At 48.8% G+C, this 27,400-nt stretch overlaps 2 protein-coding genes across 2 annotated transcripts in view; both read left to right on the forward strand.

Annotated features, from left to right (window-relative positions):
• CNP (2',3'-cyclic nucleotide 3' phosphodiesterase) overlaps nucleotides 1-27,400 on the forward strand; it is a 736,460-nt gene that overhangs the window by 451,756 nt on the left and 257,304 nt on the right. The gene's annotated exons all lie outside the window — the stretch shown is intronic.
• On the forward strand, nucleotides 17,471-21,254 carry GAST (gastrin). Its single transcript, XM_050762992.1, has 3 exons — nucleotides 17,471-17,527; nucleotides 20,717-20,932; nucleotides 21,063-21,254. Exons 2-3 carry the CDS (start codon nucleotides 20,722-20,724, stop codon nucleotides 21,164-21,166), a joined length of 315 nt encoding a protein of 104 aa, XP_050618949.1. The 5' UTR covers nucleotides 17,471-17,527; nucleotides 20,717-20,721; the 3' UTR covers nucleotides 21,167-21,254.

Here is a 27,400-nt window from a genome sequence, read left to right on the forward strand (position 1 = left end):
GAGGCAGAGGTTGCAGTGAGCCAGGATGGCACCACTGCACTCCAACCTGGGTGACAGAGATAGACACTGTCTCGAAAAAAGAAAACAATGTGATGTGGACATTCCCAAGGTAAGTTGTGAAACCTCATCTAGAACCCAGGACTCACTGTGTACCCCTCCTCCCACCAGCTGGACCTGTACATTCACAATTTATGTAACTCATTTTCCCAGTGGAGCGGGAGCTGAAATAAATAAATAAATGCTCATCTTACAGAGGTGGTTGAGTGCTCGGTATCTGTAGTACACCACGGGGCACGTCAGGCAAACCCCCTGCACTCAGGTTGCTGACTGCCTGATACGTGGATATAAGACCAGCACACAGCCTTACACAGGACAGAAAGGGACCCAAAGAGCTACAGGATCTCTGAGGACTGGGAAATCTTCCCCACTCCCGTCCTCAGCCAAGGGGGCCAGGAAGGCTGCTTATATAGAGGAGGTGCTGTCTGAAGCCAAGCATTTCGAGCAGAGAGAAAGAGTCACACCCAGAAGTGAAAAGGCTCCTGGAAGCTGGCGCAGTGGCTCACGCCTCTAATCCCAGGACTTTGGGAGGCCAAGCCCAGCAAATCACTTGAGGCCAGGAGTTCGAGGCCAGCCTGGCCAACATGGTGAAACCCTGTCTCTACTAAAAATACAAAAATTAGCTGGGCGTGGTGACGAGTGAGATCGTGCCACTGCACTCCAGCCTGAGCAACAGAGCGAGACTGCGTCTCAAAAACAAAAAACACAAAAAAAAGAAGGATTGATTATGCTGAAAATGTCCGTCAGCTCTCTGCTCCTTCATCCCCGTCTCCCACCCCCAACCCCCTAGCCCTCCTGCTGCCATCCCCACCCTCTACAACAGCCACACCCTAGGACAAACTGAGTGTTTCATAAAATGGTGTTATGAAGACAAAATGAACACTGGTCAGCTAAAACTGCACAGGAAGCTACAAAACAACTTTAGAACCTATTCCAATTCCTGTCAACTCTATGAATAAGCCAGAAAAACACGTAGCATATTTGGAGAACTGAATGTGACCCCCTTCCTGGTTTATCAGCCTCAATGGTGCCCCCTTGTGGCAGTAGTGTAAAAACACAGTTTACTGTGCGCAAGGCTTTACAATTTTTCAATTAAGAGCTCCTTGACCAATTTTTAACTTTTTTTTGGAGACAGAGTCTCACTCTGTTGCCCAGAATGGAGTGCAGTGAGGTCTCCTGCTAGGCACCATGCACCCTTGCTGCCCCTTCCTGCTCAAGCCTCTCGTTTCTTCCACTCTAAATGTAAGCATTCCCAAGGGACTGTCTAATTGTCTTTCCCTCTCCCTCAATGGTCTCACCCTATGTCATAGCTTTGTTTGTCTTCATAGCTTTGTGTGTCCAGCGACGACTTCTCACCCAAGTCCAGACTCCATCGATAGCTCTTTGCCACGTTCATTCATTCATTCATGCCCATGGAGTGCTCACTTGGTGCAAGTGCTGTGCCAGGTGTGGGGGCCCAGTGATGAACAAGAGAAACCACACTCCTCATGGGTTTGCAGTACTGCAGTTGGGGAGTCAGATGCTAAACCAATCATCGTATAAATACTGAAGAATTTTAACTGTGTTTAGAAGGGGCCATATTCGGGCTTGTGACAAGGAGAGGCACAATCTCTCCTCTTCCTGCTTTTTTTCTCCATCGCACAACTATATGACTTATTTATAGGGCAACAATATAATTTATTTGTTTGATTTTGGCCATCTTCCCCTACTAGAACATAAGTTCCGTGTGGGCAGAAACCTTTGTCTAGGGCTGTATCCCCAGGGCTTCCAAGAGTGTCTGGCACATACTAGGTGCTGAATATGTGTTTACTGGATGAATGAATGGGTCAGATTATGAGACATTTAAAATTGACAGAGTTACCCTCTATAAATTATGTGACTTGCTAGGGCTAGGCACAGTGGCTCACGCCTGTAATCCCAGCACTTTGAGAGGCCGAGGCAGGCGGATCACTTGAGGTCAGAGGTTCGAGACCAGCCTAGGCAACATGGTGAAACCCCGTCCCTCCTGAAAAAAAAGAGTTATGTGACTTGCTCTCTCTCCTTTGCGTCCCTACTTGGTAGAGCCGGAGGGAAAGACCGGAATTACATCAGTAGTTCTCAGAGTCTGGAGACTATGTTAGTTGCCTGGGGTGGGGGTGGGAGAGAAGAGATGTGTGCTACTGGTATCCAGTAAGAAGTGGTCAGAGATGATGCTAAACATCCTATGACCCACAGAACAGCTTCTTACCCCCACACAAATAATTATCTGCCCCAAAATATCAACAGTGCTGAGGTTGGGAAACCCTGGGTCACATGAACCTCTGGGAACTGTCATAAACTCAGGCAAGCTTTTCAGAGTCACCCACGTGACTGTCTTCTATCCTGTGTCCTGCAGCCGAGCAGCTGCTGTCTCTCTCACTGAGTCTCAACATGTTTTGGACCCAATAATCCTTTCCCCTGTTGCATCAGCAATCCAGAGGACCAACTTGAGAATTTTAGATCTTTTTCATCATATGCCTGGTATATGCTAGGAATTTTATTTTATTTATTTATTTATTTATTTATTTATTTATTTGAAATAGATAAAGACAGGATCTCATTATGTTGCCCAGACTGGTCTCAAACTCTTGGACTCAAGTGATCCTCCTGCCTCTGCCTCCCAAAGTGCTGGGATTACAGGCTTGAGCCACCATGCCCGGACTACGCTAGGAATTTTTTTTTTTTTTTTTTTTTTTTTTTTTTTTGAGACGGGGTCTCGCTCTGTCACCCAGGCTGGAGTGCAGTGGCCGGATCTCAGCTCACTGCAAGCTCCGCCTCCCGGGTTCATGCCATTCTCCTGCCTCAGCCTCCCGAGTAGCTGGGACTACAGGCGCCCGCCACCTCGCCCGGCTAGTTTTTTGTATTTTTTAGTAGAGACGGGGTTTCACCGGGTTAGCCAGGATGGTCTCGATCTCCTGACCTCGTGATCCACCCGTCTCGGCCTCCCAAAGTGCTGGGATTACAGGCTTGAGCCACCGCGCCCGGCCTATGCTAGGAATTTTAAGTAAAAGATAATTGGTTGGTAAATTATATGATAGTTTCTTCCTTCTCTAAAGTGCATTTAAAGTATAATCTGTGGTAATCATCAAATTCAAAGACTATTTTGACTTTCTCCGTTAAAAAAGTGACAAAACACAGTGTTTATTTATTTATTTTAGATCTCCCAGGGACTCACTAACAAATATCGTGTATATAATTGGAAGAGAAAGCAAGCCAAGTGTGGTGGTATGTGCCTGTAGTCCCAGCTACTCAGGAGACCAAAGCAGGAGGATCACTTGAGCCTAGGAGTTTGAGGCTACAGTGAGTTATGATCACACCACGGTACTCCAGCCTGGATGACAAAGTGAGAACCTGTCTCAAAAAAAAAAAAGAAAAGAAAAGAAAGCACCAAACAAATTGAAAAGTGATATTACATTATGTTTGGTTATGAGAACACATATATATTAAAATGCAGATTTAAGCCGGTCGTGGTGGCTCACACCTGTAATCCTGACACTTTGGGAGGCTGAGGCAGGCAGATCACCTGAGGTCAGGAGTTTGAAACCAGCCTGGCCAACATGGCGAAACCCTGACTCTACTAAAAATACAAAAATTAGCCAGGTGTGGTGTACGCGCCTGTAATTCCAGTTACTCAGGAGGCTGAGGCACTAGAATCACTTGAACCCAGGCGGTGGAGGTTGCAGTTAGCCGAGATGGTGTCACTGCACTCCAGCCTGGGTGGCAGAGCAAGACTCCATTTCAATGTAAAATAAAATAAAATGCAGATTTAAATTTCATTATGAGTGTTGTATTAACACTGAAGCTCATTAGGATCCCCTGCTTATACTCACTACATTAAAATATGAATTTATAACTCTTGTATTTTTTCCCTAGAGCATGATATAAGACAGTTTCAGGATACTCATATCCAAGAAGTTTGCAAATAGTACGTGAGAGATGTAGGCTGTCTTTGGACCCTATAAATGAAAAGCCAAGACCGGCACAGTGGCTCATGCCTGTAATCCCAGCACTTTGGGAGGCCGATGTAGGCAGATCACGAGGTCAGGAGTTCGAGACCAGCCTGGCCAACATGCTGAAACCCCATCTCTACTAAAAATACAAAAATTAGCCAGGTGTGGTGGTGCACGCCTGTAATCCTAGCTACTCAGGAGGCTGAGGCAGGAGAATTGCTTGAACCTGGGAGACTGAAGTTGCCATGAGCTGAGATGGCACCATTGCACTCCAGCCTGGGCGACAGAGCAAGACTCTGTCTCAGAAAGAAAAAAAAGAAAAGCCAAATCAGATATAACCATCACTGAATTTTCTCCGTCAACATTGTTTGTGACATCCTGCAGCCCTCTTAATCGGTCAACCTGCAGGTCTGGTGAGGCTTAGTGGGAATGGCTGGGTAGATCACCATCACTTCACCACCCGCAGTGGTTCTGGCCTGAGACTCCGAGGCCTGAGCCCAGGCTTGGTACCACTGAAGGGCTCCCTGGTTGATTCCCCTGCCAGCCAGATACCCACACCTCTCACCTAATGCAGTTCTGCTCAATCCATACTCAATTCATAACTGCCGCTTTCGATGTTTCTACTGTCCATTGTTGTGTGCTCCAATGCAGATCTAAAACTGCGATGGAATGTGCACTTATAAAATCTAAAACTGCGATGGAATGCGCACTTATAAAATCTAAAACTGCGATGGAATGCGCACTTATAAAATCTAAAACTGCGATGGAATGCGCACTTATAAAATCTAAAACTGCGATGGAATGCGCACTTATAAAATCTAAAACTGCGATGGAATGTGCACTTATAAAATCTAAAACTGCGATGGAATGTGCACTTATAAAATCTAAAACTGCGATGGAATGTGCATTTATAAAAACTAAACGATGTCACTGTCTCTTTTTAACCAGTGCACAGATCACAATATAAAGTCTGCTAAAGCTGGGTGCAGTGACTCACGCCTGTAGTCCCAGCACTTTGGGAGGCTGAGGCGGGTGGATCACCTGAGGTCAGGAGTTCGAGACCAGCCTAACCAACATGGTGAAACCCCATCTCTACTAAAAATACAAAAAGTGAGTGTGGTGGCACATGCATGTAATCCCAGCTACTAGGGAGGCTGAGGCGGGAGAATCGCTTGAACCCAGGAGGCAGAGGTTGCAGTGAGCCGAGATCACGCCACTGCACCCCAGCCTGGGTAACAGAGCGAGACTCCATCTCAAAAAAATAAATTAATTAAATTTAAAAAAAAAAAGTCTGCTAATTTTATGGTCTAAAGTGCTGCATCTCAAACTTTTTTCTTTTTTTTTTTTTTGAGACGGAGTCTCGCTCTGTTGCCCAGGCTGGAGGGCAGTGGCTCAATCTTGGCTCACTGCAAGCTCCGCCTCCCGGGTTCATGCCATTCTCCTGCCTCAGCCTCCCAAGTAACTGGGACTACAGGCACCCGCCACCATGCCCGGCTACTTTTTTTTTTTTTTTTTGTATTTTTAGTAGAGACGGGGTTTCACCTGTGTTAGCCAGGATGGCTAATCTCCTGACCTCGTGATCCACCTGCCTCAGTCTCCCAAAGTGCTGGGATTACAGGCATGAGCCACCGTGCCCAGACCTTTTCTTTTCTTTTTTCTTTTTTTGAGACAGTCTTGCTCTGTCGCCCAGGCTGGAGTGCAGTGTCGCCATCCCAGCTCACTACAACCTCAGCCTCCTGGATTTGAGCGATTCTTGTGCCTCAGCCTCCCAAGTAGCTGAGATTACAGGCACGCACCACCACGCCTAGCTAATTTTTATATTTTTAGTAGAGATGGGGTTTCATCATGTTGCCCAGGCTGTCTCAAACACCTGACCTCAAATGAACCACCCACCTCAGCTTCCCAAAGTACTGGGATTACAGGCATGAGCCACTGCATCAGGCTATATCGAACTTTTTTCAAGACAGGGTCTGGCTCTGTTACCCAGGATGGAGTGCAGTGGTGTGATCAATCTAGAGGACCAACTTGAGAATTTTAGATCTTTTTCATCATATGCCTGGTATATGCTAGGAATTTTCTTTTCTTTGTTTATAAATAAAATAAATCACTTGAGTCTCCCAGCCTCAAGTGATCCTCCTGCCTCAGCCTCCTGAGTAGCTGGGACTACAGGCATGCCCCACCATGCCCGGCTAATTTTTGCATTTCTTGTAGAGTTGGGATCTCACTATGTTGCCCAGGCTGGTCTTGAACTCCTGGGCCTAAGTGATCCTCCCACCTTGCCCTCCCAAAGTACTAGGATTATAGACGTGAGCCACTGCATCTGCCTTTCAAACTTTAAAATGAAGATTGTTGAAATGGAGATTGATTCAGTAGATCTGTGGTAGGGCCTGAAATTCTGCACATCTATCAAGCTCCCAGGTGATGCTGAACAGCAAAAATCTTTAGTGCTGGCTCCAAAGTGGGCGAGTCATAATTTCTCTGAACCTTATATTCCCCTTGTGCTTGTTTCCTCCTGTATCACAGAAATGGAGCGAGAATTAATAACTTGACACACAAAGGGCATCATGTTTGTGTTCAATGTTCGTTTATTTTTCAACCTCTGTGCTCCCTCTGCTTCCTGTTTTTAACCAATTGTCCATTATGGGTATAAATTAACCATAAAGGACTCTGATTAAAGACAACTTAAACTGCGCAGCGACCTGGGCTGCTGTGGCTGGGTAACGGCTGGCGATAGTGGCTGTGGATCGAGGGAACCCGTGTGGACACCTGGGCGCTGCAGGGTCCCGGCCGCTGTGTGTGCACCTCCTGTCCAACAAGCACTTTGTTTTAAAGGAGATCTTTTATTTTACTTTTTTTTTGAGTTGGAGTCTCTCTCTGTCACCTAGGCTAGGGTGCAGTGTCACCATCTTAGCTCACTGTAGCCTCCTCCTCCTGGGTTCAAGCCATTTTCCTGCCTTAGCCTCCTGAGTAGCTGGGACTACAGGTGCCCGCCACCGCACCCAGCTAATTTTTGTATTTTTAATAGAGACGGGTTTCATTCACCATGTTGGCCAGGCTGCTCTCAAACCCCTGACCTCAAGTGATCTACCTGCCTCGGTCTCCTGAAGTGCTGGGATTATAGGCGTGAGGCACCAGACCTAGCCAATATATTTTTATCTCGATTTTTTTATATTAAATCCTCTTTCTCATGTCTAACCCCACATGGCTTCTCTTGTTTGAATAATTGCCCTTGCCAGATGCTTCTCTGCTTTGTCAGTTTTTCCCTCCCCAAAACTCCAGACTTCAATTTTCTTTTTCTTGATACAGAGTTTTGCTCTTGTTGCCTAGGCTGAAGTGTAATGGCATGATCTCAGCTCACTGCAACCTCCACCTCCCGGATTCAAGCGATTCTCCTGCCTCAGCCTCCTGACTAGCTGGGATTACAGGCATGCACCACCATGCCCGGCTAATTTTGTATTTTTAGTAGAGACGGGGTTTCTCCATGTTTGTCGGGCTGGTCTTTTTTTTTTTTTTTTTTTGAGATGGAGTCTCGCTCTGTCGCCCAGGCTAGAGTGCAGTGGCCGGATCTCAGCTCACTGCAAGCTCCACCTCCCAGGTTCACGCCATTCTCCTGCCTCAGCCTCCTGAGTAGCTGGGACTACAGGCGCCCGCCACCTCACCCGGCTAGTTTTTTTGTATTTTTTAGTAGAGACAGGGTTTCACTATATTGGCCAGGCTGGTCTCCAACTCTTGACCTCAGGCAATCCACCGCCTCAGCCTCCCAAAGTACTGGGATTACAGGCGTAAGCCACCGTGCCTAGCCTTTTTATTTTTTTTTTAAAACAGGATTTCGCTCTTGTTGCCCAGGCTGGAGTGCAATGGCACGATCTCAGCTCACTGCAACCTTCGCCTCCTGGGTTCAAGTGATTCTCCTGCCTGAGCCTCTTGAGTAGCTGGGATCACAGGTGCGCACCACCATGTCTGGCTAATTTTTGTATTTTTAGTAGAGAGTATTTCTGTATTTTTAGCAGAGAGACTCCGTCTCAAAAAAAAAAAAAAAAAAGGCCGGCGCGGTGGCTCAAGCCTGTAATCCCAGCACTTTGGGAGGCCGAGACAGGGGGATCACGAGGTCAGGAGCTGAAATCCTGCCATTGCACTCCAGTCTGAGAGATGGAGCAAGACTCCATCTCAAAAAATAAATAAATAAATAAATAAATAAATAAATAAATAAATATAAAAAAGAATAAAGTTCTGATACATACTACAACATGAATGAATCACGAAAGCATCATGCTAAGTAAAATAACCCATACACAAAAGGCCATATATTGTATGAATCCAGTTAAATTAAAGGCCCAGAATAGGCAAATTCATGGAGACAGAAAGTAGATTTGTGGTTTCCAGGGAAAAGGGGGAATGAGGAATGACTGCAAATGGGTGTGGGGTTTCCTTTTGGGGTGATGAAAGTGTTCTGAATTAGATAATAGTGATAGTTGCACAAATGTGTGAACTAAAAGCCACTGAAGCTGGGCTTGGTGGTTTGCATCTCCAGTCCCAGCTGCTCAGGAGGCTTAGGTGGGAGGATCATTGAGCCCAGAAGTTTGAGAATAGCCTGTGTAACACAGCAAAAAACCTTTCTTTGGCTGGGCATAGTGACTCATGCCTGTAATCCCAGCACTTTGGGAGCCAAATGCAGGAGGATCACCTGAGTTCAAGACCAGCCTGGGCAATATGAGAAGACCCCAGCCAGTCACAGTGACTCACGCCAGTAATCCCAGCACTTTGGGAGGCCGAGGCGGGCAGATCGCTTGAGGTCAGGAGTTTTTGAGACCAGCCTGACCAACATGGTGAAACCCCATCTCTACTAAAAATACAAAAAAATAGCCAGGTGTGGTGACGGGCACCTGTAATCCCAGCTACTTTACTTGGGAGACTGAGGCAGGAGAATCACTTGAACTCGGGAGGCGGAGGTTGCAGTGAGCCGAGATCATACCACTGCACTCCAGCCTCGGTGACAGAGCAAGACTCAGTCTCAAAAAAAGAAAAAAAAAAGAACCTGTCTCAAAAAGAAAGTAAATAATATAGAAGCCACTGAAGTGTATACTTTTTTTTTTTTTTTTTTTTTTTTTTTTTTTTTTTTTTTTTGAGACGGAGTCTCGCTCTGTCGCCCAGGCTGGAGTGCAGTGGCGCGATCTCGGCTCACTGCAAGCTCCGCCTCCCGGGTTCACGCCATTCTCCTGCCTCAGCCTCCCGAGTAGCTGGGACTACAGGCGCCCACAACCGCGCCCGGCTAATTTTTTGTATTTTTTAGTAGAGACGGGGTTTCACCGTGGTCTCGATCTCCTGACCTTGTGATCCGCCCGCCTCGGCCTCCCAAAGTGCTGGGATTACAGGCGTGAGCCACCGCGCCCGGCCTGAAGTGTATACTTTCAAAGGGCAAAAGGTATGGTATATAAACAATATCTAAATAAATGGCTATTTTTTTTTTTTTTTTTTTTTTTGGAGACAGTCTTACTCTGTTGCCCAGGCTGGAGTGCAGTGGCCTGATCTTGGCTCACTGCAACCTCCACCCCCTGAATTCAGGCAATTCTCCTGCCTCATCCTCCCGAGTAGGTGGATTACAGGCATGTGCTACCACACCCGGCTAATTTTTGTATTTTTATTAGAGACTGGGGTTTCACCATGTTGGCCATGCTGGTCTCGAACTCCTGACCTCAAGTGATCCACCTGCCTCAGTCTCCCAAAGTGCTGGAATTACAGGCATGAGCCACTTCGCCTGGTTAAATGGCTTATTTAAAAAAAAAAAAAAAAAAGAATTGCATCATTTCCAAAGCTGGCTGGGTGGGCACATTATGAGCAGGGCTGTTGCCCTTGCTACGTGGCAGCATCTCTCTGGCTCATGGACAGAAATGACCTCTGCCCTCTGCCAGGGATAGTTTGGAATTAGGTGGGTTTATATATGCAGCATAACTTCAGTAAAGCTTGGAGAAATGCACTGACCATTCTCCCTTCTCTGAAATAGCATTCTCAATAGCGAGGTCATAGGCAAAATCAGCCATCAAAACCTCCCCCATGGCCCTTTGAGCCCACTGTGTGTCACTCCAACCCACCCCACTCCTGGGCTCGATAGACAACAGAGTAAAGGGAGGAGAAAGACCAAAGACCCTCTCAATCACCATTGTGTCCCCAGGGTCAGCACAGTGCCTGACACAAAGCAGGCACTTGGAAAATTTGTGTTGAATAAACAGATGCATGGATGAATGAATGAAAGGGTGAAAGCATGTGGTCTCTAAGCAGGCAGGAGGGTCTGGGATGACGGGCCCTGGTGGAGGGGCTGACACTGAATGGGGTGACAGACCATCCAGTGATGGAGGAAAGGAGAAAAGGACAGAAGGGGGACTTAGGCAGCTGTGTTCACGGTAGGGAAAAAGGGGCTGATGTCAAAAGACCTTGGGAATGAAAGAGAGATGATTCACCACAGTTGCCAGGTAACAACCAAGCTGCAGAATATTAATTTGCAATTGAATCAACTGGTCAGTTTCGGAACTTTTCTGTCGGTTTTTGCAGGGAGTGGGAGACAGGAGCTGAGGAAGGAGTGGGGGTGGCCTGGCAGGGACCTGGGACCAGCCTGGCAGGTTCAGGAGCAGGACAGTGGCAGCAATCTATGTGCATCACACAGAACTGAGATGACAAACCCTGGGAGGGGTAGGCTGGCTGAGAGGAGCCAGACAGTGGAGGAGCTGGAGGTCTCAGTGAAGACAGATTCAGCAGGAGCGAGGCTTCTGGAAGGGGTGGGATGGGAGGCTGTGGGCAGACAAGAGGCAGCAGCACATGGAGTCCAAGACCCTGGGGTCCCCAACTCAGCTCCTTCACCTCCTACCTGTGGGGCCAGGGGTGAACCATTCAGCCTGGAACACACCCGAATAGACTCCTCTCATCCTCTTACAAAGGAGCCTTTAGGATTATTTTTCCCAATTAAAACCACTGTTGGCCGGGCGCGGTGGCTCAAGCCTGTAATCCCAGCACTTTGGGAGGCCGAGACGGGCGGATCACGAGGTCAGGAGATCGAGACCATCCTGGCTAACACGGTGAAACCCCGTCTCTACTAAAAAAAAATACAAAAAACTAGCTGGGCGAGGTGGCGGGCGCCTGTAGTCCCAGCTACTTAGGAGGCTGAGGCAGGAGAATGGCGTGAACCCGGGAGGCGGAGCTTGCAGTGAGCTGAGATTTGGCTACTGCACTCCAGCCTGGGCGACAGAGCGAGACTCCGTCTCAAAAAAAAAAAAAAAAAAAAAACCACTGTTAGGCCAGGCGTGGTGGCCCATGCCTAAAATCCCAGCGCTTTGGGAGGCCAGGAGGGAGGATCACTTGAGGCCGAGTGATCCAAATACAAAGCCTGGGCTGAGAACAACTGCTTCGAAGGCACAGGTGGGCATCAGAGGAGAAAAGGAGAGAGGAGGCTCAGGAGAGAAGCGGGAGCCAGAGTAAGGAGAGCCACTATGTTCTGGCCTTGACAGCCCAGCCTGGGCCCAGGGGTGGTGGGCAGCCTCTCCAGCCCAGTCTGCGAGCAGCTTGCAGGCTGCGCTCTTGGCCCTGCCATGTCACCATCACCACTCTCAGATAGCAGCTGAGGCCAGAACCCAAGAACCCACTTCCCTCTACCTAGCCCCCTACCCCAGGGGGGACCATGGATGCCCTCATTGACGCAAACACCTTCCAGGTGTCACTGTTTGTCCCCGGAACCATCGCATCCTCCAAAGCCCTGGTTACCTGGGCCAGAATGATTGAGTCGTCATCAAGCTCTTCCTTTTCTGCCATCAATAACCAATTAGGAAGCCAAGGCACTGCCTCCCTGACAGCGGTTTGCAGCTCATCAATAGTGATCTGTTTCCCAAAGCCAGCCCTGGCGGGCAGGAGTGTGCCCGGTCCACTGAAAAGCCTCTCCCTCCTCAGGGAATGGTCTCCTCCACAGGGAACCCTTGTTATTCTGTTACTCTTTTTTCTTTTATTTTTGAGATGGAGTCTCATGCTGTCGCCAGGCTGGAGTGCAGTGGCACGATCTCAGCTCACTTCACCCTCTGCCTCCCGGGTTCAAGCAATTCTCCAGCCTCAGCCTCCCAAGTAGCTGGGACTACAGGCACACACCGCCATGCCTGGCTATTTTTTCTTTTCTTTTTTTTTTTTTTTTTTTTTTTGTATTTTAGTAGAGACAGGGTTTCACCAAGTTGCCCAGGCTGATCTTGAACTCCTGAGCTCAGGCAATCCGCCTACCTCGGCCTCCCAAAGTGCTAGGATTCCAAGCATGAGCCACCACGCCCAGCCGTCTGTTACTCTTTTATGCTCCTAGAATCTAAACTCCATCATAGCAATGAAAGGGTCTGTCCTGTCACAGTCATCTCTTTTTTTTTTTTTTTTTTTTTTTTTGAGACAAAGTTTCGCTCTTGTTGCCCAGGCTGGAGTGCAATGGCACAATCTCAGCTCACTGCAACCTCTGCCTCACATGTTCAAGCGATTCTTCCGCCTCAGCCTCCCAAGTAGCTGGGATTACAGATGTGCACCACAATGCCTGGCTAATTTTGTATTTTTTAGTAGAGACAGGGTTTCATCATGTTGGTCAGGCTGGTCTTGAACTCTTGACCTCAGGTGATCCACCCACCTCGGCCTCCCAAAGTGCTGGGATTATAGGCGTGAGCAACTGCACCCAGCCCTGTCATATCCACCTCTTATTCCCAGGTGGCCTCATCTGTACCCTAGCCCACAGCAGGTCCTCAGTAACTGGAATGAATTTGGAATATTTGGATGGTCAGAATACTTCAAAGAACATCTCCCTTCATTGTATTTGAAATTTTACAGGCAAATTCATGCTGGGCCAGTTTTTACTAAACAGAAACCTTTACATAGCTGTGATCCCTTGTATCCATTTTTGATTGCTGCCATAATAAATCACCACAATTTAGAAGCTTAAAACAACACTAAGTTATTATCTCGCGGTTCTGTAGGTCAGAAGTCCTCGTACAGAGTGGCTCACAGGGTCCCCTGATTAGGGTCTCCCAAGGCCACAGTCAGGTGGCAGGGCTGCGTTTCTTTCCAGAGGCTCCAGGGATGAATCCACTTCCAAGCTCATCCAGGTTGTTGGCCACATTTCATTCTTTGTCATTGTGGGGCTGATGTTCCTCTTTCCTGGCTGTCGGTGGAGAACCTCTCAGTTCCTCAAGGCCACTGCATTCCTTGTCCTGTGGCCCTCCCGCCATCTTCAGACCAGCAATTGCTTGTGGAGTCCTCATAACTCCAGCTCTCCGACCTGACCTTCAGCCACATCTCTTCTGCCTCTAGCTGAGGAAAGTTAAGGGCTATGTGATTATACTGGGCCCAGTCAGATAATCCAGCATAAGCTCCCTATATATATATATATATATATATATATTTTTTTTTTTTTTTTTTTTTTTTTTTTGAGACAGCATCTCGCTCTGTCTCCCAAGTACAGTGGCACAATCATGGCTCACTGCAACCTCTGCCCGCCCCGGTTCAAGCAATCCTCCCACCTCAGCCTCCCAAATAGCTGGGACCACAGCCACGCACCACCACAAAAAAAATAATTTTTGTATTTTTTGTAGAGATGGGGTTTTGCCATGTTGCCCAGGCTGGTCTTCAATTCTTGGGCTCAAGTAATCTGCCGGCCTCAGCCTCTCCAGGTGCTGGGATTACAGGTGTGAGCCACCGTACCCATCAGCTTCTTCTGAAGAATGGGTTCACACCAGCACTTAGGTTGTAGGATCATGGTGAAGAGTGATTGCATTCATTCATGCTAAGAGCTTATGAGTGCCTGGTACACGGCATTGTCATCATTGTGATGCCAGGGGCAGGGCCCACACACCTACACCCTGGAGGCGGATGGAGATGGGTCCCAAGATCTGGGATCTGGTCTTCAATTTGGTAGGCCCAGAAATTGAATTTTCTGCTCACCCAGCTAGTCAGTGTTAGAGCCATGATTCAAACCCTGGCCCCACCAGTTCCAAAACCCCCTGTATACCAGGAGGTCCAGCCTCCATAGACACTATCCCTGCTGCCTCTTTCAGTGGCAGTTGGGCTGGTGTCCCTCTGAGTCACAGCTGGCAGGAGGGAAACCCTTGGATTCACAGAGTGATATGCTTAGGGAATCACCCTCCTTTAAGCCTTGGGAGAGGAGAACTCCCCTAAGTGTACAAAGTGTGTACACAGACCTTGTTGCCTCTTCCCTTCACTGCAGCCCTATGAGGTATGAATGAATGATTCCTATTTCCAAATGTGGTTAACTGAGACCCAGAGAGGATGGGGAAGAAGATGCAAACTGGATTAAATACCCCAATGTTCTCTTTTGTCTGTTCGTTTGAGACAGTCTCACTCTGTCACCCAGGCTGGAGTGCAACGGCACGATCTTGGCTCACTCCAACCTCCACTTCCCGGGTTCAAGCGATTCTTGTGCCTCAGCCTCCTGAGTAGCTGGGATTACAGGCACGCACCACCACGCCCGACTAATTTTTGGATTTTTAGTAGAAACGGGGTTTCACCATGTTGTTCAGGCTGGTCTCAAACTCCTGACCTCAGGCGATCTGCTTGCCTTGGCCTCCCATAGTGCTAGGGTCATAGGTATGAGCCACTGCGCCCGGCCAAATACCTGCGATGTTTTGAGCTCCGTGCAGGGTGCTATATGTACCTCACCTTCACGAGACCCTCCTCCCCAAGTTACTTTCCTCATTTCCTAGAGGAGAAAACAGCTCAGAGAGGGGGAGAAATGTGCTCAAAGCTCATCAGCTGGAAAAAGACAGGATGAGGAAACCTTTCCTTTTCCATCAGACACGGTCCCCTTGTGATGAGAACGTGCAGTCGGTGACTAGGGAGCTCCTCAGGGTCAAGGGTGCTCATCTCTGAATGCAGCCCCTCCCCTGCAGACCTGGCAGGGTCTGCAAATAGTGACTTTTTTTTTTTTTTTTTTTTTTTTTTTTTTGAGACAGAGTCTCACTCTATTCCCAGGCTGGAGTGCAATGGCATGATCTCGGCTCACTGCAACCTCTCTCTGCCTCCCAAGTTCAAGTGATTCTCCTGCCTCAGTCTCCCGAGTAGCTGGGATTACAGGTGCCTGACACCATGCCCAGCTAATTTTTGTATTTTTAGTAGAGTCAAGTTTCAACATGTTGGCCAGGATGGTTTTGATCTCTTGACCTCGTGATCTGCTCGCCTCAGCCTCCCAAAGTGCTGGGATTACAGTTGTGAGCCACCACGCCCGGCCAAATAGTGACATTCTAACCATCGCCTGTGGAATAGGAGACATGCTTCTATTTGTTGAAATTGCCATCCCTCATGTAACCAGCCTGGGGAAGAACACTCAAGGGGGCATAACCCCCTCCACGGGCACAAACTGAGTCTTGGGCTCTGGTACAATCAGGGTTCTACTGAAAGCTTATTATTTCCCATTAGAGTTACCACAGCAACACGAATGTCTTCATTCATTCCCCTAGTGTATGAACAGAGCTACACCCACCCCACCTGTTCTCCCAAGCCCCCTCAAAGTCCTTCCATCTCTGAGATTCTGTGATTCAATTAATCATCACCAATGCCTGCACTGCTTTTTGTCATTTTCATTAATTCCATCTGCTGAGTCACCGTGTCCTGCTCTGGATCAGAGTGGTTATTCACAACGGTTATTCAGCCGTCGGTTGCCATGGACACCGCACAGCCTGCTTCCTTCATCACCCATTAATTCTCAACAAGGCTGGCTGTGAGCGTGGGTACCACAGCCGTTACCCAAGACCCAAGGGGAATCAAACTCTCCCAGAAAAGGAGGGGGCCTGATGACGCATGAACAGAAGCAAAATCTTTGCTCTCAACGGTGGAAAAATCAAAAACAGCCTACAACTCATTACATCCGGTCAAACCATGTGGAGGCAGCAGTTTATCGAATAAGTCAACAAAGTGCCGTTTTGTTTTCTGGTCCATCTTCGGCAAATGCTTTAGTCTGTTTGCTAACCATTTGAAGGTATACTTTGACACTGAAAAGTTGTTGGCTGGGCATGGTGGCTCACACCTGTAATCCCAGAACTTTGGGAGACCGAGCCGGGCCGATCACGAGGTCAGGAGTTCGAGACCAGGCCGCCCAACATGGTGAAACCCCATCTCTACCAAAAATACAAAAAATTGGCCGGGCGCGGTGGCTCAAGCCTGTAATCCCAGCACTTTGGGAGGCCGAGATGGGTGGATCACGAGGTCAGGAGATCGAGACCATCCTGGCTAACACAGTGAAACCCCGTCTCTACTAAAAAATACAAAAAAACTAGCCGGGCGAGGTGGCGGGCGCCTGTAGTCCCAGCTACTCGGGAGGCTGAGGCAGGAGAATGGCCTGAACCCGGGAGGCGGAGCTTGCAGTGAGCTGAGATCCGGCCACTGCACTCCAGCAAGGGGGACAGAGTGAGACTCCGTCTCAAAAAAAAAAAAAAAAAAAAAAAAAAAAAAAAAAAAAAAATTAGCCAGGTGTGGTGGCGTGCACCTGTAATCCCAGCTACTTGGGACGTTGAGGCAGAAGAATTGCTTGAACCTGGAAGGTGGAGGTTGCAGTGAGCCAAGATCACGCCACTGCACTCCAGCCTGGTGACAGAGCTAGACTTTGTCTCAAAAAAAAAAAAAAAAAAAAAAAGGTTGTTTTGCAGATTACTAGCTCCCCTGAAAGCAAAATGAAGGAGACTTGAGAGGCAGGACCCCCCAGGAATTGGCTCTGCATAGGGGGTTTGCAGGTGGTGGTGCATGGGCAGCTGACCTGGGAGATGTGGGGCAGCTACAAGCCAAACTCACACCAGCACAGAAGGCCTAAGGAGAAGAAGGCGCCGAGGGTGTTCCATGGTAGGGGGAGGGTGAAGGGGCTTCAGAGGTGACCAGGATGTGAGCCACCAGAAGGAGAGAACAGGGCCATCAGCCCACAATCCATTGCTCCTGGTAACACGTTGTATTTGCAGAGTCCAGTGGAGGGGACGGGGAATCAATACATCACCCCACATTCACACACTCATCAAACATCAGTGGATGGTGAAATCTACTTTCCCTGAATCTAAGCCCATCGGGTTCACTCCCTCACCTACCACCACCCACAAAAGTCCCTATGTAGTTTGAGAGATGAGTACCAGGCCTCTGACCCCCAGGATAGGTGGGGAGCATTGCTCCTGACCAAGGGAGCTTGGTTCCTGCCCCTTAGGTACAGCTGGAGAGCTGCCACCACCCCGCTCCAGCCCCTCACCATGAAGGTCAACTCCCCTATCCTTCCCCCACATCCTGGATGACTGACTGACACTAAATGACAGGGCGGGGCAGGACAATGGGCTGTACCTGTGCCCCACCCCATTCCTCTCGCCTGGACTCATATGGCAGGGTAGGGGTGGGGGGGCACAGTTGGGAGGGACCTCGAGGGCTTTATAAGGCAGGCCTGGAACACCAGGCAGAACAGAGACCTGAGAGGCACCAGGCCCAACCGCCACACCACACACCTCCCAGCTCTGCAGGTGAGAAAACCCAGGAGGAGAGGGGAGAGGCTGGGAAGTGGGTTGACAGGTCCTCTCCCCCATCAAGGTATCAGGCCACTGGCCAGAGTCTGGGGCTCACCCCTTGGAGTCCCCAGAGCTGGGACCCTTTCTTTATCCCAGGATGGAACTAGGTCTTGGCTCCAGTACCTACCGTTGTATTCCCAGCCTTGCCTTCCACCTGCCCTCTGTCCCAGCCGGGGCTCTGCCCTTAACCTCTCCCTTCACACTCCTCCCCTGGGAGGTGAGGAGGACTGGGGTTCTTCTCCTCTCTCTTAGGTGAGAAAACTGAGGCCCAGAGGCAAGATGTGACTTGCCCAAAGTCACAGGGATTTTTAGGCAGGGCTGGGATGGGAATCCACAGCTCCTGGATCCCACTTCAAGCCCTTTCCTAGACCACTGCCATCCAAAAGAACGTCCTATGATGCGGGAAATGTTCTTTATCTGCACTGTTCAATATGGTAGCCACTAGCCACGTGTGTGCTTGAAATGGGGTTGGTGTAAGGAAGTTTGTTGTTGTTGTTGTTGTTGTTTGTTTTTTATACAGAGTCTTGCTGTGTCACCCAAGCTGGAGTGCAGTGGCGTGATCACAGCTCACTGCAACCTCCGCCTCCCAGGTTCAAGCAATTCTCCTGCCTCAGCCTCCTGAGTAGCTGGGATTACAGGTGCCTGCCATAACACCCGGCTAATTTTTTATATTTTTGGTAGAGACAGAGTTTCACCATGTTGGCCAAGCTGGTCACAAACTCCTGACCTCAAGTGATCCGACCCCCTCGGCCTCTGAAAGTGCTGGGATTACAGGCGTGAGCCACTGCACCTGGCTGTAATTTTTTAATTTAATTAATTTAAATGTAAAGAGCCACACGTGATTGGTGGCTACAACACTGAACAACCAACGTGTGGTTAGCATCTGACAGTACAGCTCCAGATCACTGAGTTTTCAAACGTTTCTTCAGCAGCAGAATTCTTTTCTTCCAAGGAAAACCTAACAGAGAACCTCATTATGAAAAACTTAATAGCCAGGCACCGTGGCTCATGCCTGTGATCACAACACTTTGGGAGGCTGAGGCAAGCAGATTACTTGAGCTCAGGAGTTCCAGACCAGCCTGGGCAACATAGTGAGACCTCATCTCTACTAAAAATAAAAACAAATAAATTAGCTGGGCATAGTAGTGCACACTTGTAGTCCCAGCTACTCAGGAGGCTGAGGTGGGAGGACCTCTTGAGCCCAAAAAGTCGAGGCTGCATTGAGCCAGGATCACTCCAGCCACTGCATTCCAGCCTGGGAGACAGAGCAAGATTCTGTCTCACAAAAAGAAAAAAAGAAAAACTTAAAAGCAGTACTTTATTAATACAAATGTATTCTGACAAGAGAAAATTTTTATCATTTTCTTATGATAAAGCCAATCAGAATAATGAGACTAAAAGAATACAAAAATCGTGAGTCCAGGGAACAGATGACCATTTGAATTTTACGTTTGTTCGAGATTCCAGTTTAGTTCTGTATTATATCTTTTCCCCAAACTGGATTCACCCTGATACATAATTGCTAATGGTGACAGCTTAATTTTTTCTTAACTGCTTCATTATAATCACAGGATATTCCTCAGTTAAGCAAAAATGACTGGAGAACCTTCCTCTCAGGGCCGCACAAAAAAGCAGTGTGAGCGGGCCAAGCGTTGAATGTGCTGCAGTCTCCAAAGTGATAACATGCGGTCTGTAACACAGTTGGATGTCTATGTTCCTTTGGTATTCCTATTTAAAAGTTTCACTTTTTGTTTTTGTTTTTTTGAGACAGGGTCTCACTCTGTCGCCCAGGCTGGAGTACAGTGGTGCAATCTCGGCTCACTGCAACCTCCACCTCCAGGGCTCAAGGGATCCTCCCACCTCAGCCTCCCAAGTAGTTGGGAATACAGGTGCATGCCACCATGCCCGGCTAATTTTTGTATTTTTTGTAGAGATGGGATTCGGTATGTTGCCCAGGCTGGTCTCAAACTTGTGGGCTCAAGGGATCTGTCCTCCTCAGCCTCCCAAAGTGCTGGGATTACCATGCCTGGCCTAAAAAGTTCACTTTAAATAACAAGTCTTGGGCCAAGCACAGTGGCTCACGTCTGTAATCGCGGCACTTTGGGAGGCTGAGGTGGGAGGATTGCTTGAGCCCAACAGTTCAAGACTAGCTTGGGCAACATGGTGAAACCCCATTTCTACAAAAAATACAAAAAAATTAGCTGGACGCGGTGGTGCAAGCCTGTAGTCCCAGCTCTTCTGGAGGCTGAGGTGAGAGGATCACCTGAGCCCAGGAGGTATAGTCTGCAGTGAGCAGTGATTGCACTACTGCACTGCAGCCTAGGTGACAGAGTGAGACCCTGTCTCAATAAATAAATAAATTACATGACTTAAACAACTACAGAGCCGCTAACATGGCCTCAAATTCTGCAGAACAGAACCTAGGAAAACCATTGCCCTAGGATTTGACTTTCTCCAAGAGAAGCAGTGGCTGTAATAAGGGTAAGTAAAGAGAAAAAACACGAGACTTTGGGGCTGGCGTGGAACCGGCAGAAACTGGAGAATTGAACTGAAGAAATAGTCCACAACTCCACATGGAATTGCAGACTCACCTGGGCGCGGTGGTTCACGCCTGTAATCCCAGCATTTGGGAGGCTGAGGCAAGTGGATCACCTGAGGTCAGGAGTTTGAGACCAGCCTGGCCAACATGGTGAAACCCCATCTCTACTAAAAATTACAAAAATTATGGCCGGGCGCGGTGGCTCAAGCCTGTAATCCCAGCACTTTGGGAGGCCGAGACGGGCGGATCACGAGGTCAGGAGATCGAGACCATCCTGGCTAACACAATGAAACCCCGTCTCCACTAAAAATACAAAAAAATTAGCCGGGCGTGGTGGCGGCGCCTGTAGTCCCAGCTACTCGGGAGGCTGAGGCAGGAGAATGGCGGGAACCCGGGAGGCGGAGCTTGCAGTGAGCCGAGATCGCACCACTGCACTCCAGCCTGGGCGACAGAGCGAGACTCCGCCTCAAAAAAAAAAAAAAAAAAAAAAATTAGCCAGGCATGGTGGCACATGCCTGTAGTCCCAGATATTCTGGAGGCTGAGGCAGGAGAATCATTTGAACCTGGGAGGCAGAGGTTACAGTGAGCCCTTCTCCCCTTTGCAGACGAGATGCAGCAACTGTGTGTGTATGTGCTGATCTTTGCACTGGCTCTGGCTGCCTTCTCTGAAGCTTCTTGGAAGCCCCGCTCCCAGCAGCCAGATGCACCCTTAGGTACAGGGGCCAACAGGAACCTGGAGCTACCCTGGCTGGACCAGCAAGGCCCAGTCTCTCACCACCGAAGGCAGCTGGGACCCCAGGGTCCCCCACACCTCGTGGCAGGTAGGAGCTGGTGACTGCCCTGCTTGCCTCACTTGGCCAGGTTTGGCCAAGGTCTCCCCAGACTGGCCCTGACTTCGGTTCCTGGAAGGCAGTCATCCTTCCCCCATTCTCGCCTTTCTCACCTCCTCAGACCCATCCAAGAAGCAGGGACCATGGATGGAGGAAGAAGAAGCAGCCTATGGATGGATGGACTTTGGCCGCCGCAGTGCCGAGGATGAGAACCAACAACCCTAGAACCAAGCTTCAGAGCCCAGCCACCTCCCACTCCACCCCAGCCCTATCCCCTGAAAAACTAATCAAAAATAAACTAGTTTCCAGTGGATCAATGGACTGTGTCAGTGGTGTAGGGCAGAGGAGGGGGACTCATCGGGGGGTGAAATTGTGGCAGGGAGGAGAGCTGAGTGCCTCTTAGGGGCAGGGACCCTGGCTCCCCCAGAGCCCCACATCGAACAAGAATCCACAGGTGTGGGCGGGATAACAGATGGTAGGGTTCATAGCCAGAGTCAACTTTTTTTAATTTTTATTTTATTTTATTTTTTGAGACGGAGTTTCACTTTTGTCGCCCAGGCTGGAGTGCAGTGGCACGATCTCGGCTCACTGCAACTTCTGCCTTCCCAGTTCAAGCTGTTCTCCTGCCTCAGCCTCCCAAGTGTCTGGGATTACAGGTGCCCGCCACCACACCTGGCTAATTTTTTTGTAGTTTTAGAGGGGATGGGGTTTCACCATGTTGGCCAGGCTGGTCTTGAACTCCTGACCTCAGGTGATCCGCCCGCCTCGGCCTCCCAAAGTACTGGGATTACAGGCGTGAGCCACTGTGCCTGGCCTCAGAGTAAGCTTTTTAAAAGATAAACCGTGTCACTCTCGGTTTTAACCTTGCAATGTTACCTAATGCACTTAGAATACAACCTGAACTCCCTGTCACAGCCCTGAAAGCTAGCCCCGAGGTTCTCCTCCCACTCTGCCCCACGTGGCTTCCTCCTCTTCCTCCTCTCGAGCTTATGCAGACGTGCCATGTTCTCTCTTTCTCAGAGCCTCCGACTTTGCCGTTCCCTGTGCCTGCAATGCTCTTCCCCAGGCATGAATATGGTGGGCTCCCCTTTCCTCCTTAGCTCTTGGGTGAAATGCCTCTTACTGAGAGACCGACCCCTTCTGCTCCTCACCCTTCACACATAGACCCAGTTATTCTCTACCATGGGTCAAATAAAAGAGAAAAAAATCAAGCTTTTTAAAGAATGAATGCTAGTTTTATTCAGAAGTCTTAGAGAGGACTATAGATTGAGGCCTCCAGCCCAGGAGCAGACTCTGGCACGATGTTTCAGCCCACTGCTTATATACAGCTGGGGGCTGAAGGTGGAGGTTCTGTATATGCAAAATCCCATCAGACTTGCTCAGAATTACATGACAGCAGAATCACAGCAAGGTTTGGGTCCTAGACCACAGAGGCATCATCACTAACCTCGTCAGATGTCATCTTGGAAATGTTACGTGTCGGAAAAGCCAGGGACTAGGATCGTTTCTCTTTTAAGAAATGTGAAGACTCAAGCCGGGCACAGTGGCTCACGTCTGTATTCCCAGCAGTTTGTGAGGCCGAGGAAGGTGGATCACTTTAGGTCAGGTGTTCGAGACCAGCCTGGTCAACAAGGTGAAACTCCGTCTCTACTAAAAATACAAAAATTAGCCGGACATGTGCCTGTAGTCCCAGCTACTCGGGAGGCTAAGGCAGGATAATTGCTTGAACCTGGGAGGCAGAGGTTGCAGTGAGCCGAGATCGCGCCACTGAACTCCAGCCTGGGTGACACAGCAAGACCCTCTCTCAAAGAAAAAAAAGAAAAGAAGAAAAGAAATGTAGTGACTCAGCCAAGAGACGTGTGGGGCCTTGGGCTCTCTCCTGTGCTGTCTTCAAAGCATCTTTCCAGAGGGCTGCACGTCTGTAGTCACAGAGTCAAGGGCTTTGTGAAACTGCCGACAAGGAGAAAGGAGTAAACACGGCTTCTTAACGTTCGTTGCTTTGTCTCACAACAGCAAAAATATTTTCTTTAGCGCACATTTCACAATCTGTAGTTGTTTTGTTTGCCAGTTGATTGTCTGCCTCTCTGGCGAAACAGGAAACTGGGAGTGTGACAAGTCCCCCTCCCTTCTGTATCCCCCATGACAAGAATAGTAGGAATCCAATAAATACTTGTAAATAATTGTTCATGAGTGGCGGGTGCAGGCATTGCTCGTGTCTCACCCCATTCCATCATTGTTCTTGTGCCTGTTGACAGCATTACCTCAGGGCTGTAAGAGAGGGAAAGTGGGAAAGTGGGCTGGGCCCGGTGGCTCACGCCTGTAATCCCAACACTTCCGGAGGCCAAGGCGGGCAGATCACAAGGTCAGGAAATCAAGACCGTCCTGGCTAACACGGTGAAACCCCGTCTCTACTAAAAAATACAAAAAAAAATTAGCCGGGCGTGGTGGTGGGCGACTGTAGTCCCAGCTACTCGGGAGGCTGAGGCAGGAGAATGGCGTGAACCCGGGAGGTAGAGCTTGCAGTGAGCGGAGATGGTGCCACTGCACTCCAGCCTGGGAGACAGCAAGACTCTGTCTCAAAAAAAAAAAAAAAAAAGAGGGAAAAGGTTTTCTCTACCCATCTTAGGTCCATGGCTGGGGCTCTGTAATAAAATACAGATTACAAGAGAAAAGCAAGCAAGTTTATTAACATGTGTATCACACATTCAACACACGGAGTACCCAGAGATGAATAACTCAGAGAGGTAGCTTAGAATTCAGGCTCACGGGCCGGGCGCGGTGGCTCAAGCCTGTAATCCCAGCACTTTGGGAGGCCGAGACGGGCGAATCACGAGGTCAGGAGATCGAGACCATCCTGGCTGACACGGTGAAACCCCGTCTCTACTAAAAAATACAAAAAACTAGCCGGGCGAGGTGGCGGCGCCTGTAGTCCCAGCTACTCGGGAGGCTGAGGCAGGAGAATGGCGAGAACCCGGGAGGCGGAGCTTGCAGTGAGCTGAGATCCGGCCACTGCACTTCAGCCTGGGCGGCAGAGCGAGACTCCGTCTCAAAAAAAAAAAAAAAAAGAATTCAGGCTCACGGTGTCTGCGGCCACACCACCCTGAACGCACCCAGTCTTGTCTGATCTCGGAAACTAAGCACGGTCATTCCTGGTTAGTACTCGGACGGGAGAATTCAGGCTCACAGAGCATCTTCAACAAAGAACAATACATTCACAGGCAAGATAAAGGACAGCAACTTTTAGACTTCCAAGGGTGGCTGTGTGTGGGAAACAGATTTCTACCCATGGGAGCTGAGTCCTGTCCCCACTCAGGGCTGGGTCTGGTAGCCAATGGGCCTCCCCCTGGCTTCTCCCACTCCCTGGGCCACCGGTGACCCAGGCCCGGCAGTCACAGCTCTTGAGCCAGCTGCAGAACGAGGGCTGGGGTTCCTACTGCGTGTCCCAGAAGAGGGCTGAGGTTTGGACCCCCAAGCTCCAGCCTAGGTTGGACTTCCAGGGGTGGCTAACTGTGAATGGGAAAGCAGCTATATGGAAAACGAGTGGTAGATAAAGGCTAGTGGGTCAAGTTTGTTATGGAGATTGCGCTGATGCCACTCCAGGCTGAAAAGGGTCTAAAGTTGTCTCTGACTTGTTCCAGACATTTATAGAAGGAAAACATTCTATGTAAATGAAATTGTCATTCTGTATCCTCCCACCACAGCAGAAGATGTGTCGTTGCGTTGAGTGAGGGTAACCTTATGTCCACCAAGGATACTTTGAGAAAGTCCGTAGGAGCAAGCTTCAGTCCCACGGTTTCAGACTATTCTCTGAACACAAGAGTATTGGTTAATTATGTTCTCGGCCCTCCTCGCTGTTGTATGTGTGCACTCACTGCAAGTAACTTATATTTTATTTGAATGTATTTTATTTTTTTGAGACAGTCTTGCTCTGTCACCCAGGCTGGAGTGCAGTAGTGCCATCTGAGCTCACTGCAATCTCCACCTCCCAGGTTCAAGCGATTCTCCTGCCTCAGCCTCCCAAGTAGCTGGGATTATAGGCGGGCAGCACCACGCCAGGCTAATTTTTGTAATTTTTAGTAGAGATGGGGTTTCACCATGTTGGCCAGGCTGGTCTCAACCTCCTGACCTCAGGTGATCCACCCGCCTCAGCCTCCCAAAGTGCTGGGATTCTAGGTGTGAGCCGCCACACCCAGCCTGAATGTATTTTAAAGCAGTAGACAGAATAACAAAGGAATATGAAACCATGGATTGAATGGACCATTTTATGTATTCAGAGAGAGGAGCCACCACCATTGCCAGAAATACCATGTAAAAATTGGCAATTTGGCCCGGGAGGCAGAGGTTGCAGTGAGCTGAGATCACGCCATTGCACTCCAGCCTGGGCAACAGGGCGAGACTCTGTCAAAAAAAAAAAAAAAAAAAAGGCAATTTGGAGGTTGCAGTATTTAGTAAATAAAACGATCAACATTGTGCAACTACTATCAAAAAGTGTATTGTAATGCATCAAAAATCAACATTTTATTCATTATCAATAACATAAGTCCAAATTATGGAAACCAAAAAAGTAAAGTTGTCTCCAGAGATTTAACCTTTTTTTTTTTTTTTTTTTTGAGATGGGGTTTCACTCTTATTGCCCAGGCTGGAGTGCAATGGGGCAATCTCAGCTCACTGCAACCTCCACCTCCCAGGTACAAGCAATTCTCTTGCCTCAGCCTCCCGTGTAGCTGGAATTACAGGCGTGTGCCACCACGACTGGCTAATTTTGTATTTTTAGTAGAGACAGTTTCTCCATATTAGTCAGGCTGGTCTCAAACTCCCGACCTCAGGAGATCCGCCCACCTCAGCCTCCCAAAGTCTTAGGATTACAGGCATGAGCCACTGTGCCCAGCCTGGAGATTTAACTTTTATCCTTCCTGGTTGATGGACACTATTGAAAATGTATGTCCTGTTTTTATGCAAATAGGAGGGCAGGGAGCTTTTCTTGTATCTGCTTCTTCTCAATTTCCTTCAGTTCAAAATAGTCCTTATGCCAAAGTGGCATATTTGGAGGTAACATATTCTAGTTTCCTTCAGGACCAAGTGCAGGGCAGTTAAATACCTCCAGAAGCATCTCTCAGTGTCAGATGACAGTTAGAGGATAAATACGCTAACTCCCCCACCCGAGGGGTGGGATAACTCTGGTGTGTATATATATATATGCCAAATTTATATATATTTATATTTATATATTTTTTTCCTTGAAACAGAGTTTCACTCTTGTTGCCCAAGCTGGAGTGCAATGGTGCAAACTCTGCTCACCACAACCTTCGCCTCCTGGGTTCAAGCGATTCTCCTGCCTCAGGCTCCCAAGTAGCTGGGATTACAGGGATATGTGCCACCACATCCAGCTAATTTTGTATTTTTAGTAGAGACAGGGTTTCTCCATATTGGTCAGGCTGGTCTCGAACTCCTGACCTCAGGTGATCCACCCACCTTGGCCTCCCAATGTGCTGGGATTACAGGTGTGAGCCACCACGCCTGGCCTACTCTGAGATATATTCTATTATCCCCCAGAGTTCCCAGCAGGACTGAGACCCGGTTAGCCACAGCAATAACCTTCTCAATGATATTCTTTCGGCAGGGGGGGCACAAAGTGTGTTTTATTTTTATTATTCATATAAATAATTTTCTATAATATCCTGGAACAAACCAGATAATTTGGCAGTCCCATTTGGGGATCCCCTCAGAGACCCACAGGCCAGTGGCATTGGTGCAAGGTGCCCAGGTTCACAGAGCAGCTTGTGGCTTGTGTATACCTTGCAGGTGGCTTTTCTTCCACATCACCACTGGGGGCTTGAAGATAACAGGGGCAGGGAATCCTCCAGATTTTAGGAAATTTCACTGCTTCTCCTGCTCAGCGGTCTCTGGTCCGCAAGGTGTTCTCCTGCATCTCCGTTTCCTTTTACTTGGCTTTATCAAGGCTGGCAACTTCCCCCATGTCTGGTTTGTCTGCCATTTTCTTTTCTTTTTTTTTTTTTGAGACAGGGTCTTACTCTGTCACCCAGGTTGGAGTGCAGTGGTGCAACCTCAGCTCACTGCAACCTCCACCTCCCAGGCTCAAGTGATCCTCTCACCTCAACCTCCCAAGTAGCTGGGATTACAGGGGCCCGCCAACTTGCCCGGCTTTTTTTTTTTTTTTTTTTTTTTTTTTTTTAGTAGAGATGGGGTTTCACCATGTTGGCCAGGCTGGTCTCGAACTCCTCAAATGATCCGCCCACCTCAGCCTCCCAAAGTGCTGGGATTACAGAATAAGCCACCACGCCTGGCCTCTCCCAGGTATTTTCTTGTTTGTTTTTTGAGATGGAGTCTTGCTCTGTTGTTGCCCAGGCTGGAGTGCAGTGTCATGATCTCTGCTCACTGCAACCTCTGCCTCCTGGGTTCAAGTGATCCTCCTGCCTCAGCCTCCCAAGTAGCTGGGAT

This window comes from Macaca thibetana, chromosome 16 (assembly GCF_024542745.1).
Source record: "Macaca thibetana thibetana isolate TM-01 chromosome 16, ASM2454274v1, whole genome shotgun sequence".
Lineage (NCBI taxonomy): Eukaryota > Metazoa > Chordata > Mammalia > Primates > Cercopithecidae > Macaca > Macaca thibetana.